The following is a 19796-nucleotide window of genomic DNA, read 5'->3' on the forward strand; positions in this document are numbered from 1 at the left end:
GTACAATACATTTTTCAAATCTGCCGCCTTTTCCTACTAACAAACTGGTTTGCCAGATTCTCTACATCACGATAAGAAAGTAAAGGAAAACAAATGGTTTTAAAATTCGAACTCCACCGTTGACAGTTCATAGACGTGGTCGTCAACCGCGGTCTTGTGGTGGCTGCAACTGACGGGCTGTCAACTATTTCTTAACTGTCAGGGGTGCTCGCGTCACGCGGCGGCTGTATGAACTGTTTGTGACCACTGGATTTTTTATGGGTAATTTTATTTAGTTTTCGAAAATATGGAATTTAAATAGAAGAATTATAAATAAATAAAAAATGTATTGCGAAGGTTAGTATCTTGAATAATACATGTAAATTTTCACAGCAAACCACTACATTGAACCAAGCCGCGACCCCCGCTAACACCTAATGACAGGGTGCACGGCAGAGGACAGCCAAGTCCCACGGATCGACGACCTAAATCTAAACGTTTCCGCCGATAACTGCCTGAATAACATAATTGGCTATTATGCACTAGTTAAATAACGCACGACAACACCTTGGTCACACTCCGTGGCTGTACTAACAGCGACACTCTTATATGACCAAAAATAGACTCTATGTCTTTGAAATAAGGTTCAACAATTGTAAGTTTGCGGCGTGAATGGTACACTTGTCATTTGTGGAACCTGTCATTTCAGTCATGGTGTGCGGGTTGCTAGCATACGAATTAATGATGAAATTAACGCGGACAATTCATGTAATATGGGAATGATTGTGCGTTTGTGTGTATTCTTGTAGTATGTAATTCGATGACAAACGGAGTATGGATAAGTAGTACCTACACAGGGTGCTTCTGCTTAGGTCTTTAAGAGGAGTCCAAAGGATTATACCATGTATTTCTAATGATTTTATTTAGCGACTGATAGCGTTATTTCATTGCCTAGCTTAAGCCCTTTATATTTTTTTATAGATTGATAGATAGAATTAGGGGGACCAGATATAATTTCCGGTTTTACGGGAAAACTGCATTAAAAATACGGGATTCGAGGCTAAAACACGGGATAGGCCGTTTATTTATTAAAAATCAACATTTTTATTACTAAACTTTGATATAATCACTTAAATTGCTAAATTTCTTAATTAAATAATTTAAAAAAAGTATTTAATTGGATCGCGTGGTGTTCATCGTTGTGTGCAAGAAAATAAATATTATTACAGGTATTTTTGTTCCAATACCTGACAATGACAATGAAAATGTACTGTCCCGTATTGGTTTCGCCAAATTACGGGACAATGAAAAATTCTTATCTGAAATACGGGACAGCCCTAAAAATACGGGACATCTGGTCACCCTAGATAGCATACTCTTTATTGATACACCAAAGATACAGCTTAAAGAAACATTATTGATTAATTGTGTTTCTTACATATATACATAATATGTTTACATACAAATATTATTTGAAATATTGTACCCATTTAAAACCGTCATATTGTCTATTTATATTTTGCTTTTCATAATTAATAAATGAACTATAATTTCTAACTCATAATGAAAATTCTAAAGCAAATTTTAATCGTATGTTTCCTTCACGCCTTCAAGGAGGCATTCTTGTCGACACCGAGAAAAAATAACCTATGGTTTATAATTTTTTAGTTCTTATTATTGCTATTTAAAAATTTAAATGTATCGTTTGTAGCTGTTGGAATTCCGTGTATAAATAAATAAATTGCCCGTTTACATTACTTACTGAAATAAACAAAGTCGGCTACGATATTCTTTTAATTATAAGTTAAAGGATCACTTTCAAATTGATGTTTTCCCGACCGTATCGTAAGCGACAAATAGCCGACAAATGTTCCAAAACGTTTTTAAAAACGGACAAAGCCACAGGAAGCGAATACGGGTTATTTATTTATTAGAGTTTGATTTATGCCATCAATGGCTGAAGGCGCGGCGCGTCGCGCTCGGCGGCCGATCACATTATATGGACACTGGATATGGCATCGCTATTACAATCTCAATTATTTAAGGACATTTTTTTAATCATGAGTATAGAAGAGAAAATCATACACAGCAGAAAAACATAGGGAAGAGAAATTGCCACGAACTGGTCTCATCTCAGCACGGTACTGGCCGAGTTCCAGCGCTGATCTTCCGTTGAGACCATCCATCCTTTGTCTATAATAATCGTCTGTCAATTTCAACCTAGTAGCACAGAGAAGTAAATGGTGCAATTTTACTGGGCAAGTGAACCTGAGCCGGTCTATCCGAATATTCCGAATGCAAAGTATTAATGTTGCCACGATACCACTATGATTTTAATTCGGCAAACGCCCCAGTGCAGTGTGCATTCGACATAAGCCCGCGTAGCCAACGTGCATATCGTTCGCGCTCCATGGCGAACGAAACGCAACTGTCACAGTCGCACTAATATAGAAGAGTGATAGAGAGAGATGACTACGCTACGCTACGGAGCGTTAACGATTGTAACGTTGGCTACGCGGCCAGGGAATATACCCACACTACGTGACCCATTTTATTCAGTTTATTTTAAATTTAGGTAAAAAATATCAGTTTGGTATAAATCGGCTATTTCGGCTGTTCTACTCTAGACATCATATTTCTTAATTGAAGTTGAACAGGTTCGATATAATTATGAAAATGTTAATAATTTTAGTTTTTGGATATTGGCTGAGCCATGACGTTTCCCGGATTCAAAGCTCACAGAGCAACTAGTAAACTAAAAAATAAATGGCCATTTCCAGCAGTATATGTCCGTGTGTCAGTTTTCACGCGCCGCTGCAACTATTAATATTCAAATTGGCGCGATCTGTCGCCGCCCCGACTGGACGCGAACTGTAATTTATTTTTAAATCCGGAATTGTGGACACGTCACGTAGTCACCTTTTTGTGTAAAATATCCTTATTTTTTAACAAGATCGTTTGTATATTAACAGCAGCTAGCATAGTGCTGTTAATATATAATTAGTAGAGAGCTCTAGCTCGCTCTCATCATCAGATGTTTAACTCAAGCATATCCTGCTGTTTTGCGAGAAAATAAGAAGATTTGAAGAGAATAGCGTGGGAATATCACCGGAAAAGTAACCTGCAGCTCCAACTCCAGGGATTCGGGTTGAATAAATACAATAACTAATCGAAAGCCCGTCTGTTTCTGGTCTGGCGTCCCTGCACTACATCTAAGTACATGTATTGAAGTATTTATCTATATCTACCCGCAACGCAAATCTTAATCAACGTTCTGTGGGACTAGTTCGATTTGCGTAAGATTGTCCAATAATATTTATTTATTTATTGTACAAACTTAAACCCTCATTTCCCTATCATGGCATTTTTGTCCGATACGTGGTGTTATTGGACTTATTCATGTGAAATAAATTAATTGATGATTCCCGTAACACATAAATTAAACTTGGCTTGTCACACTATCTTGTGGCTAGTGTAAAGGTGCCGTTCGGATGATGACTACAGTTGTATTACTATTGCAGCGTTGCTGCTACGATTAGAACGCTCAATTTGTTACTCATTTTATGAAAGAAACAGTGACAGCGCCCGGCAGGCCAATTCGAAGGGCGCATAACCAACGTGCCTATCGTTAACGCTCTGTAGCCATCGATTTAGTATACCATATTATATTAAATCGATGTCTGTAGCGAATGAAACGCAACTGTCACTGTCACACTAATATGGAAGAGTGACAGAGAGAGATGATACGATACGCTACGGAGCGTTAACGATTGGCACGCTGGCTAAGCACTCAAACATCGAACCGATATAATATCAATCATATTAGAATCATATCAAAACTGGCATTCGCGCGGGCGTCTCGTTACGTACGCGTGCGCGTAGGATCAACTAGATGCGCTATACGCGTGCCCCCGCGAGGCCAGAACATTAGCAATGCGCCAAATTAAAAACACGTTATAACATTTCTGACACCATACAAAAACAACCTACGTAATTTGGTCGGGATATTTGTTGCCGACCGTAAGCCATACTAAAATTTACGGAAGGAATAAAAAAAATCAGATTGTGACGAGGACAAACAGTCATAGGGCTTTCTCTGCTACTCCTACTGAAAGTTCCAAATGAGCATCTCGTTCGGTCATCTGCCGGCTCGACCATTTCGTTTCTATACTTATTGTACGTCTATGGAGCGAGATGAACGCTCGAATGATAGCGAACTGATATGATTCCAATAGGTATTATTTGTTTTAAGTGGCAAGTATAGTAAACACCCCTATAATGGAACAGGCACCATAGGGATGGTATAGACAAATCCTGTAAAACAAGTATATACCATCAGTTTATAATCGCTGGCAACAATTTACCATAAACAAGAGCCAAAGAGCTGCTTAAGTTTAATTTTTCATTGATATTTGTTAGTTTGAAAATGAATGAGGCCATACATCACATGGCTGGAGCAAAAAACACAGTTTTAATTGGTTAATAATATTGACACCAATTGCAGTAGCTTTCATTAAATACATAGAAAACATAAAGGACGAATAGGAAATTCGACTTTTATTTATTTATGTTCAGGAGAACCAACAGCTTTAAACTTACAATAGGACAACAAGATTAATGCAGAGAGCCAATTACAGGAACTCACAAGTAATTACAAAGTATATAAAAAAATAATAATGCTAACACTGACGCACACACACATGCACAATTGAAAATGAAAATACATAGAAGCCATTAAAATATACCCTAGTTTCGGAAACACTTAGTTCATTAGCGCCCAGAATAATTGAGGTCTCAAAAAGTTTTAACGCATAAAGCCGTAGAAATTTTACAGGTGTCGGTAAAAGTAAAATATAAAAAATACTCCCAATTTTCTCTTAAACGTCCCATGATTGGTGCCGTTAACATAGCTTATTCAGAACTTTACTTGGACATTGTTAAACAGGACCTTAGAATAATATTAATAGTGTATTATGTGTAAAACTTCAGTAAACTTAATATTGACAGGCATCAAGGGAACAAACTTACGTATTCAAGTACCTATTCGTAAATTCTAGACATTTTAACCATTTTTGACCGAGCGTCAGCGAAGGTCTCCGTTTTAGCTTGGGCAAAGATATTTTCGTATGTCCGGATGTTCTCCTCTGCAGGTCGCCTTCTCAACCGATTCTCGCAATTTTATGAGCAAGTTCAGTAGTTAGATTTATTTGTTGTTTCGTTTTTTGGAAAATGTTCAAAATGGTAGAAACTGACCATTGTGAGTTCCCTGTGAAAATGACTCAACGCAGAATTGTACATTTTTACATTTTTAAGCTTATGAAGCTTATCGCCAGGTCTACAACTCATAGAACCACTAGTTAGGCATATACTCACATGTTTTTTTTATGCTCTTGAATTATGTATATAAGTAGAGTCGAACTAAGCTAGGTTTTCATGTTAAGTGTTACGCCAAGTATGGACCATAGTGATATTACACCTTACTGCCAAGTTTGTCTGTTTTCCTTTTAAAGTAAAGTATACACTAGTTTAGATTTGTGCCAGGTCTGTGACACTATGTGAAGTGACGGCGGCAGTGAGCAGTAATAACAGTGAATTAGCATATGTGTTATGCAAACGCAGGAGGAGGGTTACAAGCGTTACTATTGAGATCAACTTACTGACCACTATACCTTTAAAACGAACAGTAGTGGTTTAGATTTGTACCGCGTCTGTGACACGATGTGAAGAGGCAGCAGTGGGCAGTAATAGCAGTGAATTAGCATAATGCGGGATCCCGTGCTATGCGAACACGGGGGAAGGGTTAAAAACGCTACTATTGACCTCAAACTACTGAAAACTCACTATACCTTTGAAAACCAACAGTAAAGTGACGGCAGTATTGAACAGTAATAACAGTTATATGTGAACGCGGAGGAAGGGTTAGAAGCGTTACTGTTGACCTCAACTTACTTACATTCACAACACAGATTATTCTAACTCAGGAGTAGAATAATCTGTTCGCAAATTGCGGGCATCTTGCTCTTTCACTCTATTTCTCGACTCACTGACAAATCGCTTCTGTACCCTGCATACCATAGCAGTAGAATTTCAGTATAAATATAGCTATTGATATAGCGGAGGGACCTGATTAGCGAAATTTAAAACAGCAGTATATTTTCAGAGTAGATGATTTTGATAAAAGTAAAAAAACCCTCGCGGTGGCCATATACCTATTTCGAGCAAGTTTCGAGCGGCGTGTCATATCTTTTGTTTCCTACTCCTAGCTTATGCCATTCTTAATACTAAGTAGAAAAAAATAAGGGTCGAACAACGAGTTTCGAGTAAGTTTCGAGTAGCTACTAGTAACGCTGCAGGTTCTTGTTGATCCCCATTTAACGCTAACCGACAGAGAACGTTTTATAACCTCTAATTGTACTGTATTTATTGCTGTGAAGCAGCACAGGGCAGGTGTGGAGACGGTCGACATTATTCCAACTTGTACACTCGGAACAAGCTAACGCCGCTAGCAATGACAAAGAGTGTCCATGTCATAACTATTATATGACAACATTTCAGTTTGTAGAAAAAACCGTTTATCCGTTTCGATTCGAGTAACGGACATGCGAATGTCTATTGTCCATTAGATCTTTTACGAAAAAAATAAATATAAAAGAAGTTTTCATCTGGATTTGGCTTGTAACGGGAAATATTCAATAAACGAACGTTTGAAGGTTAGGCGGTGGAAGCATCTGAAAATGATTTTTATGAAGTCAGTTGTTTTCGTTATTCATAAAGAAAAAAATCAAATCTGGTTTTTTTTTCTTGATACTTTGTCACAGGGATGTTATCCGTCTAACCTCTTACAAAAGTGCCAAACAATCGCACGGTGTTCCCATTTGTTTTAGGCAAACATCGCTGTTATAAAGTGTTTTGTTTTGTGTCGGACCATACTCTGAGGTGTGAATGAGGTGTTATACTGAACAACTTTTAGTGGACAACCCCGAAAAGCAAAAAAAATCTGCCGTCTCATACATTTCGGTGAATCATATGTCAGTGTTTTTTATGTAACAGCAGGTTTCAGGGTTGGCTTCATAGTAAAAGTTCCTCAGTATGATATAATTCATATTCACGCCTGAGTATGGTATTTTCGTTGTATTATTTATTATGCATTAAAAATATATATATCTATATCAATTACTACTAATAACAACTCCATTGCTTCTAGAATGCGGTATCACGCGGTAAAAACATGTGAGAAGTGCGAATCAATGGTTGTCGCAATTGTCATGCTCAAACGCATACTGTTGACACATCATCTACCGTGTCATCGATATAATGAATATAAACTAGTGGCATGGCGTCACCATTTTGGCATGGCATCACCATCACCTAACAGATCCGACTAAAATTCATTATAAAGCGGGTAGGGCTTGTAAAAGGAGCAATTAAACTAAAAACTGTTGGCTGATCCTCAAACTGACCAACACAGCGACTATTAAAAATCACGTGTTTTGATCTCTTTCGCTTTCCTTCACTTTCATAACATTTCTCATACACGCTCGCCGGTTTAAGGATGACTCATGCTAGACCGGGCCGGGGCCGGGACGGAGCTTCCGGCGCTTCGTTTTCTATGGAAAGCACCACGTGGTCACCGATCAGCCGTCATAGAAAATGACGTGTCGGACTCCTCGGCCCGGGCTCGGGCCGGTCCAGCGTGAGTCATCTTTTAGGGTGCTCTTGACCTGGCCTTTCTTCACGATTTCCCCGATTTGATCAGAGACAGTCCGCCGAGATCTATCCCTTCCAGTTCCCTGTTATACACTCTCTTTGTTAGCCTTCTTTCACTCATTCTTTCCACGTGTCCAAACCATCTCAACATACGAGTATATACCTTTGTCAATTTTTACTCTATTATGTAGTAGTAGCAGTAATATAACAAAGTGAGCAGGTGCCATTAAGGATGACATTGTTTCAATTTGTCATCCCAAACAGCATGCAGAGCTAGCTTGTTCTGACTCTACCAACAATTTGCCTCCAGCGCATCCTGCACTATTTCCGAGATATGTGGCCAGATAGGCCAGACGGAAGACAGAATAGCTTTGAAAATGGGGGTGTAGGAGTTGTTATAGTATAATAAGGAATGACAAAGAATGTCAGATAAATCTGATTTGGCTGTGGCTGGCGAATGTCACCGACCAATTAAGACAATAAGATAAACACATGACAACGATGCATAACACCATGGCCAATACATTTTTGTCAATAAAGAAAAAATACATAAATATTTAGTAGGTATATTTTTTGTTTTATTGACTATTTCTTGTAACAGTGTGTGTCTATTTGGGTCTTTTCGCCCTCCTAGCTTGTGATGTTTTCTATGTATATATGTATATACATAGAAAACATGTAATATATACTATTATAAACGACATTATAATATATACTAAAGTATAAATATATATAGAATAATATATAGTAAAGTATATATTATAATGTCGTTTATTACCCGCGTTTACTTCCTATCTTACTGTTGGACTAGATCGATTTATGTGAGGTTGTCCCATAATTATTAATTATTTAATATTTATTGCATATTATGATAATATAAATGGCGGACTTTATTTATTGGCATATAGAAGGCATTTATTTATTTATTCACCTACGTGCTAATAATGAAGCTGTCTATTTGATTCTTAAAGCAATTAAGTGCATTTTTGACATTTTTTTACAATGATTTAAAGGGCAGAACGGTGGTAGCGATGTCCCAGTATTAGTAGTGCTTTACTGAGATACTGTAGCGCATAAGGAATCATGAGTTTTGCGAATAAAGTGGTGATAGTGACGGGAGCAAGCTCGGGCATCGGCGCGGCGACGGCGCTGATGTTCGCCAAGGAGGGTGCCAACGTGGCGCTCGTGGCGCGCACGCAGGCCAAGCTCGCCGCCGTCGCCAAACACGTCGAGGCGCTCGGCAGGAAAGCTCTCGTTATACAAGCCGACCTTTCCAAGGAAGCTGACACTGCCACCGTCATCTCTAAAACGATAAAATATTACGGTAAACTAGATGTACTTGTCAACAACGCCGGAATGGCTTCAGAGGGATGCTTACTAGATGGCAAGGCGTTGCAGGCATACGACGATGTGATGAAGACTAACGTAAGAGCTGTGATCCAACTGACCAGTCTTGCAGCGCCTTATCTGATCCAGACTAAGGGAAATGTGGTTAACGTATCCAGTGTAGCAGAAATGATAACCTGCAAGATACCCACGACGTTTATGCTTTATGCCGTGTCAAAGGCGGCATTGGGACACTTCACGCGTTGCGCTGCCCTAGAACTAGCGCTTTCAGGCGTCAGGGTAAATTCTGTGAGCCCCGGGCCGGTGGAGAACGAATTTATAACCAACAACAAGCTCGGCAACGCCGATGACTTACTTGGAAAACTAGTAGGCTTTACTGCGGTAGGGTACATAGCTAAAAACGATGAGATTGGACGCGTGATTTTATTCTTGGCGAGTGATGAGGCGAGGAGCATTACTGGTTCTACATACATAATTGATAACGGATGCCTTTTGAAATGAATGTTTTATAGGTACCTGTACATAGGGCAAGAATATTTTATTTATGTTCAACTATATTCTTAACATACCTATTTAAAATCAAAATCAGCAGTATTTGAAATAATTGGTACAGTACAATTATAAAACTAACTACTTGTTTTATTTTTGATTATTACCTTTCTTTCCTAACTATACTTTTCGCGTCAAATGATTGTACTTATAGCAGTTCTTTCAAGTTTTTTTTTGGCCGGACTTAAGTTACTGAGCGTTAACCAGCATGGTCTCCATTTCAGCTTTGTACTTTGTAGGCTTTGTAGCGGGCTAACCAACGTTAAAGAAAAACTTTTATTCTTAATAAAATTATATACATAATTCATTTAACTAATAACGTACGTGAGCCATAAACAAAAAGAGATCGTCATTGTCACTAGCCTTAATGTTAATGAATCCCGATCTTCGTCCGAGGAACCGAATGATGAATAAGGGTCTCCCCAAACCAGTCGACGCGGAGTCGGCTTTCGCCGAGTGTTTTACACCACACTATTCGCATTTAGCCGATCGACCGTCTCCGCGGTTGGACACCTGCGTTTAGCAGTCTCATCCTCCTTGCGGCCGTAGAGACGCCCGATCGCCTGCGATTTGCTATCGCAACAGTTGTAAAGCGACGGTCGGCTCTCCCGTGCTCCGTCCTGCCGTCGAGACGTCAGAGAGCACACGTACAGCCGTTGAGTCCGACGAACAGATGTAGGACAGCGGGTGATCGGCAATCGTAAATCTCATTTTTGGAGACTGGTTGTTAGTAACAACCTGAGTTTGAAATTGAACAGACCTGTAAGATTATTTTCCTTGGTAATTGTTACATGTTATATAATAACCTGTGATGATGGATATTTTACGTAGACGGGCACGAAAAAAAGGCTTACCAGCATTTTTACCGTCATTGGCTCTGTTCGGCCGTCGTCAGCTATGTTCGGCTGTCGAAGACGCTGAACGGCTTCCGCCAGCTCTGACCGGTCCTTGTCGTAGGTACTCGGCCGTGTTCGGAGCCGTTCAAGTCTTTCCGGCACCGTACGGCGGTATAAGGAGATTTATGAATGCGAACGTGTGCGGTAGGCTGCAAACAGCGTCGTACGAATGCGAACAGCTTTACGGCAAAACGCCGTTTTCCCGTCGAAAGACGTCGTTTCGCGTGGGCCGAGCCGATTTACGACTTATTCGCTCTTATTGCGTTGACATAAAGCTTTTTCCGTACGCGATTTGCCGAAACGGCGTCGACTAGTTTGGGGAGACCCTTACAGTCACGTGTGCCACTACGTGTCCAGTGACGCAGGCGCACCAAAGCCCAGGCAGTGAAAACTTCAGCAGCAATAATTGGTAAAATAAACAGCGGCAGCCTTGTTTGTTGGGTTTAAAAATAAAAAGAAGGGCTGCGTTTTAGACAGCTCACATATGAAGTCCCTCTTGACAATCATATACCATGAACATCGAGCAATTTATAGAACAAGAAAATTTTATTAATTTCCAAATTCCGAGAGAAAATTCATGAGAAAAAAATAAAAGACGAGCGGGAAAGCCATAGTTTTTTTACTGGCCAGCGCAAGCGGTGGCTGCACTTTGTATTTAGGTTTGCCCTGTTTCAGTTCGGGCAAAAAATATTTCGTTTATCCGGATGTTCTTGATGGATGGAGGATGCAATTCTTAACTGATTGGTAACCAGGTTATATGATTAAATACATTTTTTTTTTGGTTATATTTATGAAATTTTTAAAAACGACGGTGGCATGGTAGATTAGCGTCTAACTTATTCACTTTGCCTATATATATTCGTCGCCTATGCAATAAATTAAACTTGTTACTTATTGCTCCTACGAGTAAGAGTTGGAGAGCAGAGTTGGGCAATAGCATAATCGGATTAGAACCAACCTCGAAATCTCTGGAACGCATGCGCAGGTCTATATGGCAGTTATAATTTTCAATTCTATTGATAGCTATTAAAGTTTATTTTAAATGGCTAGATATACTTTTATTTACGAAATGAAGTAAGGGGTTAACGCTACAATCTGATCATACCTACAGTATATAAATGCAATGCATGTGTACAGTTTATAGAGGTTGTAATTTACCTTTTATTTTATTTAATAGATTATTGCTTAGTTTATTTTAAATGTTTGTTATTAAGAGTTAGATTTGACAAATCTACGCGTCATCCACCGTGGATGGATTTGTATTGCCGTTTTCTATGAACGATTGTCATTTTGGATAGGTTTCTAATTTGCATGGCAAATACCACCACATTTTAGACATTAAAATATATAGCTAGTTTATTTTGATTATAGTGTGTCTATTTCCGTCTGATCGCCTACGTGCTAATAATGAGGCTACTTATGTGATAGTTAAAGTAATTGAGCGCAATCATGAAGTATATTTGTACAATGATTCGCCGGGCAGTACGTTACGAGTAGTAGCGATGCCACAGTCTTAACAGTATTTTACTGAGATACAGTCGCGCATAAGGAATTATGTCATGAGTTTCGTTTAAAAAGTGGTGATAGTGACCGGAGTAAGCTACAGGTGACGTTCGGATTCCGACCGCAATTGCAGTACTGCGGCAGCATTGCATTGCACCGCGATATTACTGCCGACTGTATTACTGTCGCAAATGTCAAAAATCCGGGCAGCAACATCGTTTTTTCGATTTGTAGCAACAGTACTGTCGCACTGCAATACTGCTGCAGTCGACTGCATTACTGCTGGAAATGACAAAATGTGAATTTATCGAGTAATTTATACGAAATTGAGGCTTTCTGCAGTAGTGTCGCGCTACAATATTGCAAAAACGATTTTGCTGCCCGATTTTTGGAACCTTTGCAGCAGTAATGCAGTCGCCAGTAATGTCGCGCTGCAATACTGCCGCAGTAGGGCAGCTGCGGTCGGAATCAGAACGTTGCCTTTATATTTCCATTTAATCAATTTATTATATGTCTCTTTACCTTATCTCAAGTTGTTAACGTTGTTATAACGTCGATAAGATATAATATAAAAGCTCTTGTAAAACAATTTCCTCATCATAACTGCAACACATCTGCTGCAGCATATCTATTGCGGCGGAATATTTGAAAGCAAAAGCTGTATTATTAAACATGAGCTTTACTGAGAAAGTGGTGATAGTGACGGGAGCAAGCTCGGGCATCGGCGCGGTGACGGCGTTGATGTTCGCTAAGGAGGGCGCCGACGTGGCGCTCGTGGCGCGCACGCAGGCTAAGCTCGCCGCCGTTGCCAAAAGCATCGAGGCGCTCGGCAGGAAACCACTCATCATACAAGCCGACCTCTCCAAGGAGGCTGACACCGCCATCGTCATCCCTAAAACGATAAAATATTTCGGAAAACTGGATGTGCTCGTCAACAGCGCCGGAATGGCTTCACAGGGATGCTTACTGGATGGCAAGGCGTTACAAGCATACGACGATGTGATGAAGACCAACGTAAGAGCTGTGATCCAACTGACCAGCCTCGCAGCGCCTTATCTGATCCAGACTAAGGGTAATGTGGTTAATATATCCAGTGTAGCAGAAATGAGACCCAGCAAGGTGACTACGCTTATGTTCTATGCCGTGTCAAAGGCGGCATTAGGGCACTTCACGCGTTGCGCTGCCTTAGAACTAGCACCTTCAGGCGTCAGGGTAAATTCTGTGAACCCCGGGCCGGTGGAGAATGAATTTATAACCAACAACAAGCTCGGCAACGCCGATGACTTAAAGGAAAGGCTGGCAAGCTATACTGCATTAGGATACATAGCTAAAGACGATGAAATTGGACGCGTGATTTTGTTCTTGGCGAGTGATAAGGCGAGGAGCATTACTGGCTCAACCTATGTGATTGATAATGGATGCCTTTTAAAATGAATGTTTTATGCCTATACAAACATTTTCTTTTAAAAATCTTTATTTTTAATATTTATACCTACTCAAAGTCAAAATTAGCAATTTTTTTATTAATTGGAACAGTATAGGAGGGCAACCCTGGCTGTCAAAGAATCAGCAGCTGATTTTGCTAGGTCCCTTTTAATTATTCTATATTTAATTATATTTCATGTAATATTAAGCCATTTTGGTGTGAATTAAATAGTTTTAGTGTTAATTTTAATGTATACATAATAAGTGAAGTGCTTTAGTGACGTTTACAAGTGTCTTGTAATATCTTAAATTTGTAGCCGTTGTAGGTTATAAATTTAAATTTGTGTTCGTCTCGGTGTATTTTCTATGTTTTTATCGCTATTTATTACCAATTTTGTTTGTATTACAGCGTAGTAAATCATTGTGCAGAGTCAGAACACAGTGTAGGCATAGTGAAACGTCACTATTTCATGTAAGTACGCTCGTAATATCGCTTAGCTTGAGTAAGCAATTCCCTGGTTTGTTTTGGGTCTATCCTACTATAAAATACATTTATAATGCTAACTCGCAGAGCAGCTGCAGCGGTTCGCCAGCAGGAGGCTGACAAACTCCAAATTACCTTGCTGGAATTAAAAAAATCCAAGGAATTGTGTGCTCAATTGCTTAGTGAAAGAGAGGATAGTGAAAAGGAACTATTATTATCACTTAATAGTATAGAGAAGTTAAAGAAGGAACTATGTTCTTTAGAAAATGTTTACAATGATGTAAATTCAGAGCGGGCCCGGCTCCAGGAGACGGTTGACAAGTTTACTGAGTGTAGTGCAGCATATGAACAGGCCTTGACAGACATCAACTCATTAGAGAGAGCACTGCACGACGCCCACGAGCAAATCTACGAGCTACAGGAGGCCCAAAATATTGCTGCAGCGGCACACACTCAAAACTCAAAACTTATTCGAGGAACTGGTACGGCCCGACTCACAGTTGGTTGCCGCTCCAATTGAAAACCCTGTTGTTAGTATAGATTTAATCAATGAATCCACCACAAGACTAGTAAATTGCAGCGGAAACAAACTCAAAAAATATATTAAATTAAATAGAATGATTAAAAAAAACCAGAGATTATCAAAAATGAATAAATTGTTTTTTAAGAAATTGAGATTTTGTAAAATTAATGTTAATTTAGTGGATAAGTTAGACTTGTATTCTGTTCAATTAGAACATAGTAAACTACAGTATGAAACTGACACACAGATTTTAAAATCAAAAGTTCAGAGTTTGGAGGATTCTATACAATCCCTAGAAACAATAAATGAGAGTTCGAAAAAGGTGATTAATGAATATTCTTTAGCCATGGATGATTTAATATCCCAGATTAAGCACAATTCAGAGCGGTTTGAGTCGCTGACCAATGCCCAGTCATGTGCATGTAAGCAAGCGACTGGACATTTGTTGACCAGTGTACTCGATCCAAGCCTGTGTGACAGTTTACCACAACAGCAAATAAATGATAATAGCTCCTTCCACACTCCACAACAAAGCACACCTAAACCTAATATTATTATGTATTGTGATGAAATTGGGAGCAATATGAGCTCATTTTTAAACTATCACCTAAAGGGACTTAGTACAATCAGCAATTGTCTGCCTCACAGTAGCTTTGAAAATATCTTAAAACAAATTTTAAATGACAGTAATATTAATTCTAAGACAACACTGCTAATTCTTATGGGTAATAGGGGAAATGTGAACAAAAATAATTTACTTAAATACTTTGAACAGTTAAATTCACTTGCAGTGCATCAAATTATTATTTTCACATTCCCCTATTGTGAGCAAATGTCAGAGGCAGAAAATAACATTAGACATAAGTTGAATATATCTCTATATAATCTTTGTACATATAGTAGTAAGTTTATCATAATTGACACTAACAAATTTGTTAGTAAATACCATATGCCTATGGTGTTTTTGACTAAAGGTAAGTGTTACCTTTCAAATTATTACAAGAGACAAATAGCTTTATCGCTATCCTATTTACTTGACATTTCTGCCAAGAATTTGGCAGACAACTCTGCTCCTATTGAGCAGCCCAGTGTGAGCTTGGAATTGGTTCCAGTCATAACCAATGATTTAAACTAGCTGTTAAGACAAAAGATTCTGTCTCTGGCAATTTAGTTTTAAATAAATATAATGAAAAATACTGTAAAAATGGAAAGTATATCCACCTGGTGCATCAAAACATTCAATGTATTAGAGGAAAAGATTTACAGATTGAACTTTTTATGAACGATTTTTATGTTGATATTTTATGTATTACTGAACATTGGTTAACAAATAATGAATTAATGCCTCAATTTAATAATCATCAGGTGGGAAGTTCGTTCACCAGAATTAGTTCCATACATGGTGGGTCGTTAATTATATTAAATAGTCAGTTAAAATTTAAGGAACGTAAGGATATTGTATCCATGTCTGTTGAACGGACTATAGAACTAAGTGCAGTAGAATTGGAGCAATTTATTGTTGTCTGTGTGTATAGGCCGCCATTAAGTAATTTTGAAATATTTGAAAGTGTAATGGATTCTGTGCTACTTAAAATATCATCTTCTAGTAAGAAATTATTTATATGCGGCGACTTTAATGTAAATATTTTAGAAAATTCAACAATGTCTTGTAGATTGTTGAATCTATTCAAATCTGGTAATCTCAACCACATGTTTATGGAGCCTACTAGAGTGACTGCTACTAGTGCAACCTGTATAGATAATATTTTCACTGATATTGTTCCTATTACTAAAAAAGTTATCAGTAATTTAGAATCAGACCACTTAGGTCAATTAATGGTATTTGAGACATTAAGGAAAAATACTGTGAGAAAACAAATAACTCTTGTACCAGTAACCTCGGACCGCGTAGAAAGAATGAAGCAAAGTTTAGTTCAGGCGCTACCCTTTTTGTCTTCCGATATGGGTCCAAATAGTATGTATAATTCATTCTTTCACACTTTTATGGATCATTATAATGCGATATTTACTTCAAAATCGGTCGTAGTTAGTGGTGCATCAGTTTTTAGTGAGTGGGCTACTGCGGACTTACATCAACGAAGACGTGCACTGTATGCCTTGTATGAGGAACGGCGGTTTAACACGAGTGATGAATTTAAAGAACGTGTCAAGCAATATTCGAAAAAGTTTAAAATAGATTGTCATATAGCTAAGCGAAATTATCTAAGTCAAAGAATAAAAAATAGTACCAACATTATTAAAGCAACCTGGAAAGTAATCAATGTGGAGACTGGTCGCTCGAAACACAGAGTGAATGATTTTAAACTAAATATTGATAACAAAATTATAGATTCCAATTTAGAAGTAGCTACAGAATTTGAAATTTTTTTCACTGACGTACCAGTTTTCACAACTAAGGATTTAAATTCATCACCCTCATCTGCTGTTACTCTATTAAAAGATAACGCTCCAGAGTGTTGTGGAGATTTTCATTTTGAACGTGTTTGTACCTCCGATGTAGTAAAGGCGTTTAATTCGGTTAATGTCAAAAAAACGAATGACCTCTGGGGAGTCTCTGTCCATGCTGTCAAATCCTTAGTAGAAATTATAGCGCCTGACTTAGTAATTATATTTAACAACAGTGTTGATTGCGGCGAGTTTCCTGATTTAATGAAACATAGTAAAATAACTCCTTTATTTAAATCGGGTAGCAACTCTGACCCCACTAACTTTAGACCGATATCTGTGCTACCAACGTTCAGTAAGATTTTTGAAAAATTAATTCTTTCTCAATTAGTACGACATTTTAACGTCAATAATTTAATGCATAATAAGCAGTTTGGTTTTACACGGGGTCGCTCGACAACCGATGCTGGTGTTGAGCTAATTAAGCATATCTTCGATGCCTGGGAGGAGTCACGAGATGCTATAGGTATCTTCTGTGATTTGTCTAAGGCCTTCGACTGCGTTTGTCATGAAACATTAATCAGGAAACTACACTATTATGGAGTTAGAGGAGCGGCACTGGATTTACTTAAGTCCTACTTAAATGGTAGAATACAAAGGGTCGATGTGAATGGACAGCGATCACCGGGGTCATTGGTCTCTATGGGTGTACCACAGGGGTCAATATTGGGACCTTTCCTGTTCCTTATCTACATAAATGACTTGCCATTCCTTGTAAAGACCCACCATGATATAGTATTGTTTGCAGACGACACTTCACTTATTTTCAAAGTCAAACGACAGCAACAAGCTTACAATGATGTAAACGATGCTATTTCTAAAGTAGTAAATTGGTTCAATGTTAATAATTTATTGTTAAATGAGAATAAGACTAAATGTATTAAGTTTGTCACTAGTAATGTAAGGCATGTACAAACAAGTGTCATTGTGAAGGATGAGGAATTGGAACTAGTTGATAGTACAGTTTTTCTTGGTATAACTTTAGATTCTAAACTCCAGTGGGGTCCCCATATTGCTACTCTTTCGAATAGACTGAGTTCTGCAGCTTTTGCAGTAAGCAAAATCCGTCAGTTAACTGATGTCAAAACAGCTCGATTAGTATATTTTAGTTACTTCCATAGCATTATGTCATATGGTATTTTACTGTGGGGTGGTGCTTCAGAGATAAATACCATTTTTGTTCTGCAGAAGAGGGCTATTCGAGCAATATATAAAATGAACCATAGAGACTCACTGAGAGATAAATTTAAGGAAATTGACATCATGACAGTGCACTGTCAATACATTTATGAGAATATTCTGTATGTGCATAAAAATATTGCCGATTTTAAGAAAAATTGTGACATTCATAATATTAATACTAGAAATAAACATAAGCTCGCCGTGCCCTTCACTCGGCTCCATAAAATTAAAAAATCATTCATGGGTAATTGTGTGAGATTTTATAATAAACTTCCAAACCATATTACTGAGTTACCAATTAATAAATTTAAGAATCATGTAAAGCGTAAACTTATTTCTGAAGCTTATTATACCACACAAGACTACATGAATGATAAAACAACGTGGGATTAATTGTGATTCGAAATGATTAATTATTTATTATATTTGAATAATGATGATGAAATGGATATTCCAATGCATGTATTTCCTTTGTTGTTTTTATTATATTTGTTTGACATTTAGAATTTATTCTAGAAACAATCTAGACAAGTATTTTTTATACATTTTTTTTTTGTATGACTGTATTTTGTGAAAGTTTTAGTATTAAATTTGATCTATGAATTATATTCATTAGTATTATATATGGAATAATATTTACAACATCAATAAATTGCTCTGATAATTAGATTAAGATAATTATATGTAATACTGTCTTACTATTCATAAGTGCTTGTTGCTAGGCCTACATGAATAAAGTATATTTGAATTGAATTGAATTGAATTGAATTGAATTATAATTATATTAGTTCATAGTTTCCTGCTACCCAAAGGTTGTCTGGAAGAGATTGCTTCTTAGCGATAAGACCGCCTGTTGTTACCTAACTTTTACGTGTTTTTTCATTTCCTGTCTTTTTTTAACTGTATGGTGCACAAAAAGAATATTTACTTACTTATAATTAGTAAATAAGCGCTTGTTTTATTTATGATTATTACCATCCTTCCCTACCTAGTTGTAGTTTAACCTTTTTCTAGGTGCATGTGTGATACTACTTTAACACGCGTAAAGCGTAAAGTAAGCGAGGCGGCGGAGGAGGAGTTACAGAGTATAACTACCTATGTTAGTTGAACAATATAAAAAAAAATAGAAAAAAAAAACTAAATATATTACACGATATAATAATATGATATCAATTGACAGGGTAAGCAAGACAAACAATCTGCTCTACTTGGCCCTGCCAATCACCACTTCAACCCAGTAGCGAGTGAGAGTCGAGGCGCTCCGCCAACGCCCTCAGAAGGTAGTAATAAACTAGCACGGCAAAATTTATAATAATGTCATTTATATTAGTAAAAATAGTAGCAAGGTTTATTTAGCTGTGGCAACAATTATAACATTTATTCAATTGTCACTTCATCGTCGCCCTAAAGAAAAAGGGACTAAAGCACCAATTACATCCACACTTCCCGATAACGGGCCCGAAATCTGGACTGATAATCGTTTTCTGTTTCACGGAATATCAACACATCGTTAACAATATTTGAAATGTAAACAATACTTTGTATATACCAGAAATTTTCAATGTTTGATATTTTTGCATATGAACATTTTTTTTATTTTTACATTTCAAATATTGAAAACGATGCGCTGATATTTTGTGAAACGGAAAAATATTCTTTCTCGGCCCCGAAATTGGGTCTGGTATCAGTGGCACTTAAGGTCTCCCTCGAGCAATTTTTCTAGACACGTTTTTTG

The 19796-nt window shown here is 37.8% G+C and overlaps 2 protein-coding genes across 5 annotated transcripts; both read left to right on the forward strand.

Annotated features, from left to right (window-relative positions):
• The first annotated feature begins 8706 nt into the window (after nt 1–8706).
• Nucleotides 8707–9885, forward strand: LOC133529218 (3-oxoacyl-[acyl-carrier-protein] reductase FabG-like). The gene has a single exon (XM_061866897.1). The coding sequence runs from the start codon at nt 8770–8772 to the stop codon at nt 9532–9534; it is 765 nt and encodes a 254-aa protein (XP_061722881.1). The 5' UTR covers nt 8707–8769; the 3' UTR covers nt 9535–9885.
• A 2051-nt stretch (nt 9886–11936) lies between these two features.
• On the forward strand, nt 11937–13451 carry LOC133529254 (3-oxoacyl-[acyl-carrier-protein] reductase FabG-like). 4 transcript variants are annotated; one of them, XM_061866940.1, is made up of 2 exons: nt 11937–12084; nt 12515–13451. In XM_061866940.1, the coding sequence occupies exon 2, from the start codon at nt 12654–12656 to the stop codon at nt 13413–13415; it is 762 nt and encodes a 253-aa protein (XP_061722924.1). In that variant the 5' UTR covers nt 11937–12084; nt 12515–12653; the 3' UTR covers nt 13416–13451. The 4 variants fall into 4 exon arrangements, with proteins under 4 accessions (XP_061722924.1, XP_061722927.1, XP_061722926.1 ...); XM_061866943.1 differs by having other exon boundaries at nt 11946–12073; nt 12605–13451; XM_061866942.1 differs by having other exon boundaries at nt 11947–12084; nt 12605–13451.
• The last annotated feature ends 6345 nt before the right edge of the window (nt 13452–19796 follow it).

This window comes from Cydia pomonella, chromosome 20 (genome assembly GCF_033807575.1).
Source record: "Cydia pomonella isolate Wapato2018A chromosome 20, ilCydPomo1, whole genome shotgun sequence".
Lineage (NCBI taxonomy): Eukaryota > Metazoa > Arthropoda > Insecta > Lepidoptera > Tortricidae > Cydia > Cydia pomonella.

Excerpts from the sequence above, each read along its gene's own strand:
- LOC133529218 (XM_061866897.1), top strand. The coding sequence starts at position 8,770 with ATGAGTTTTGCGAATAAAGTGGTGATAGTGACGGGAGCAAGCTCGGGC.
- LOC133529254 (XM_061866940.1), top strand. The coding sequence starts at position 12,654 with ATGAGCTTTACTGAGAAAGTGGTGATAGTGACGGGAGCAAGCTCGGGC.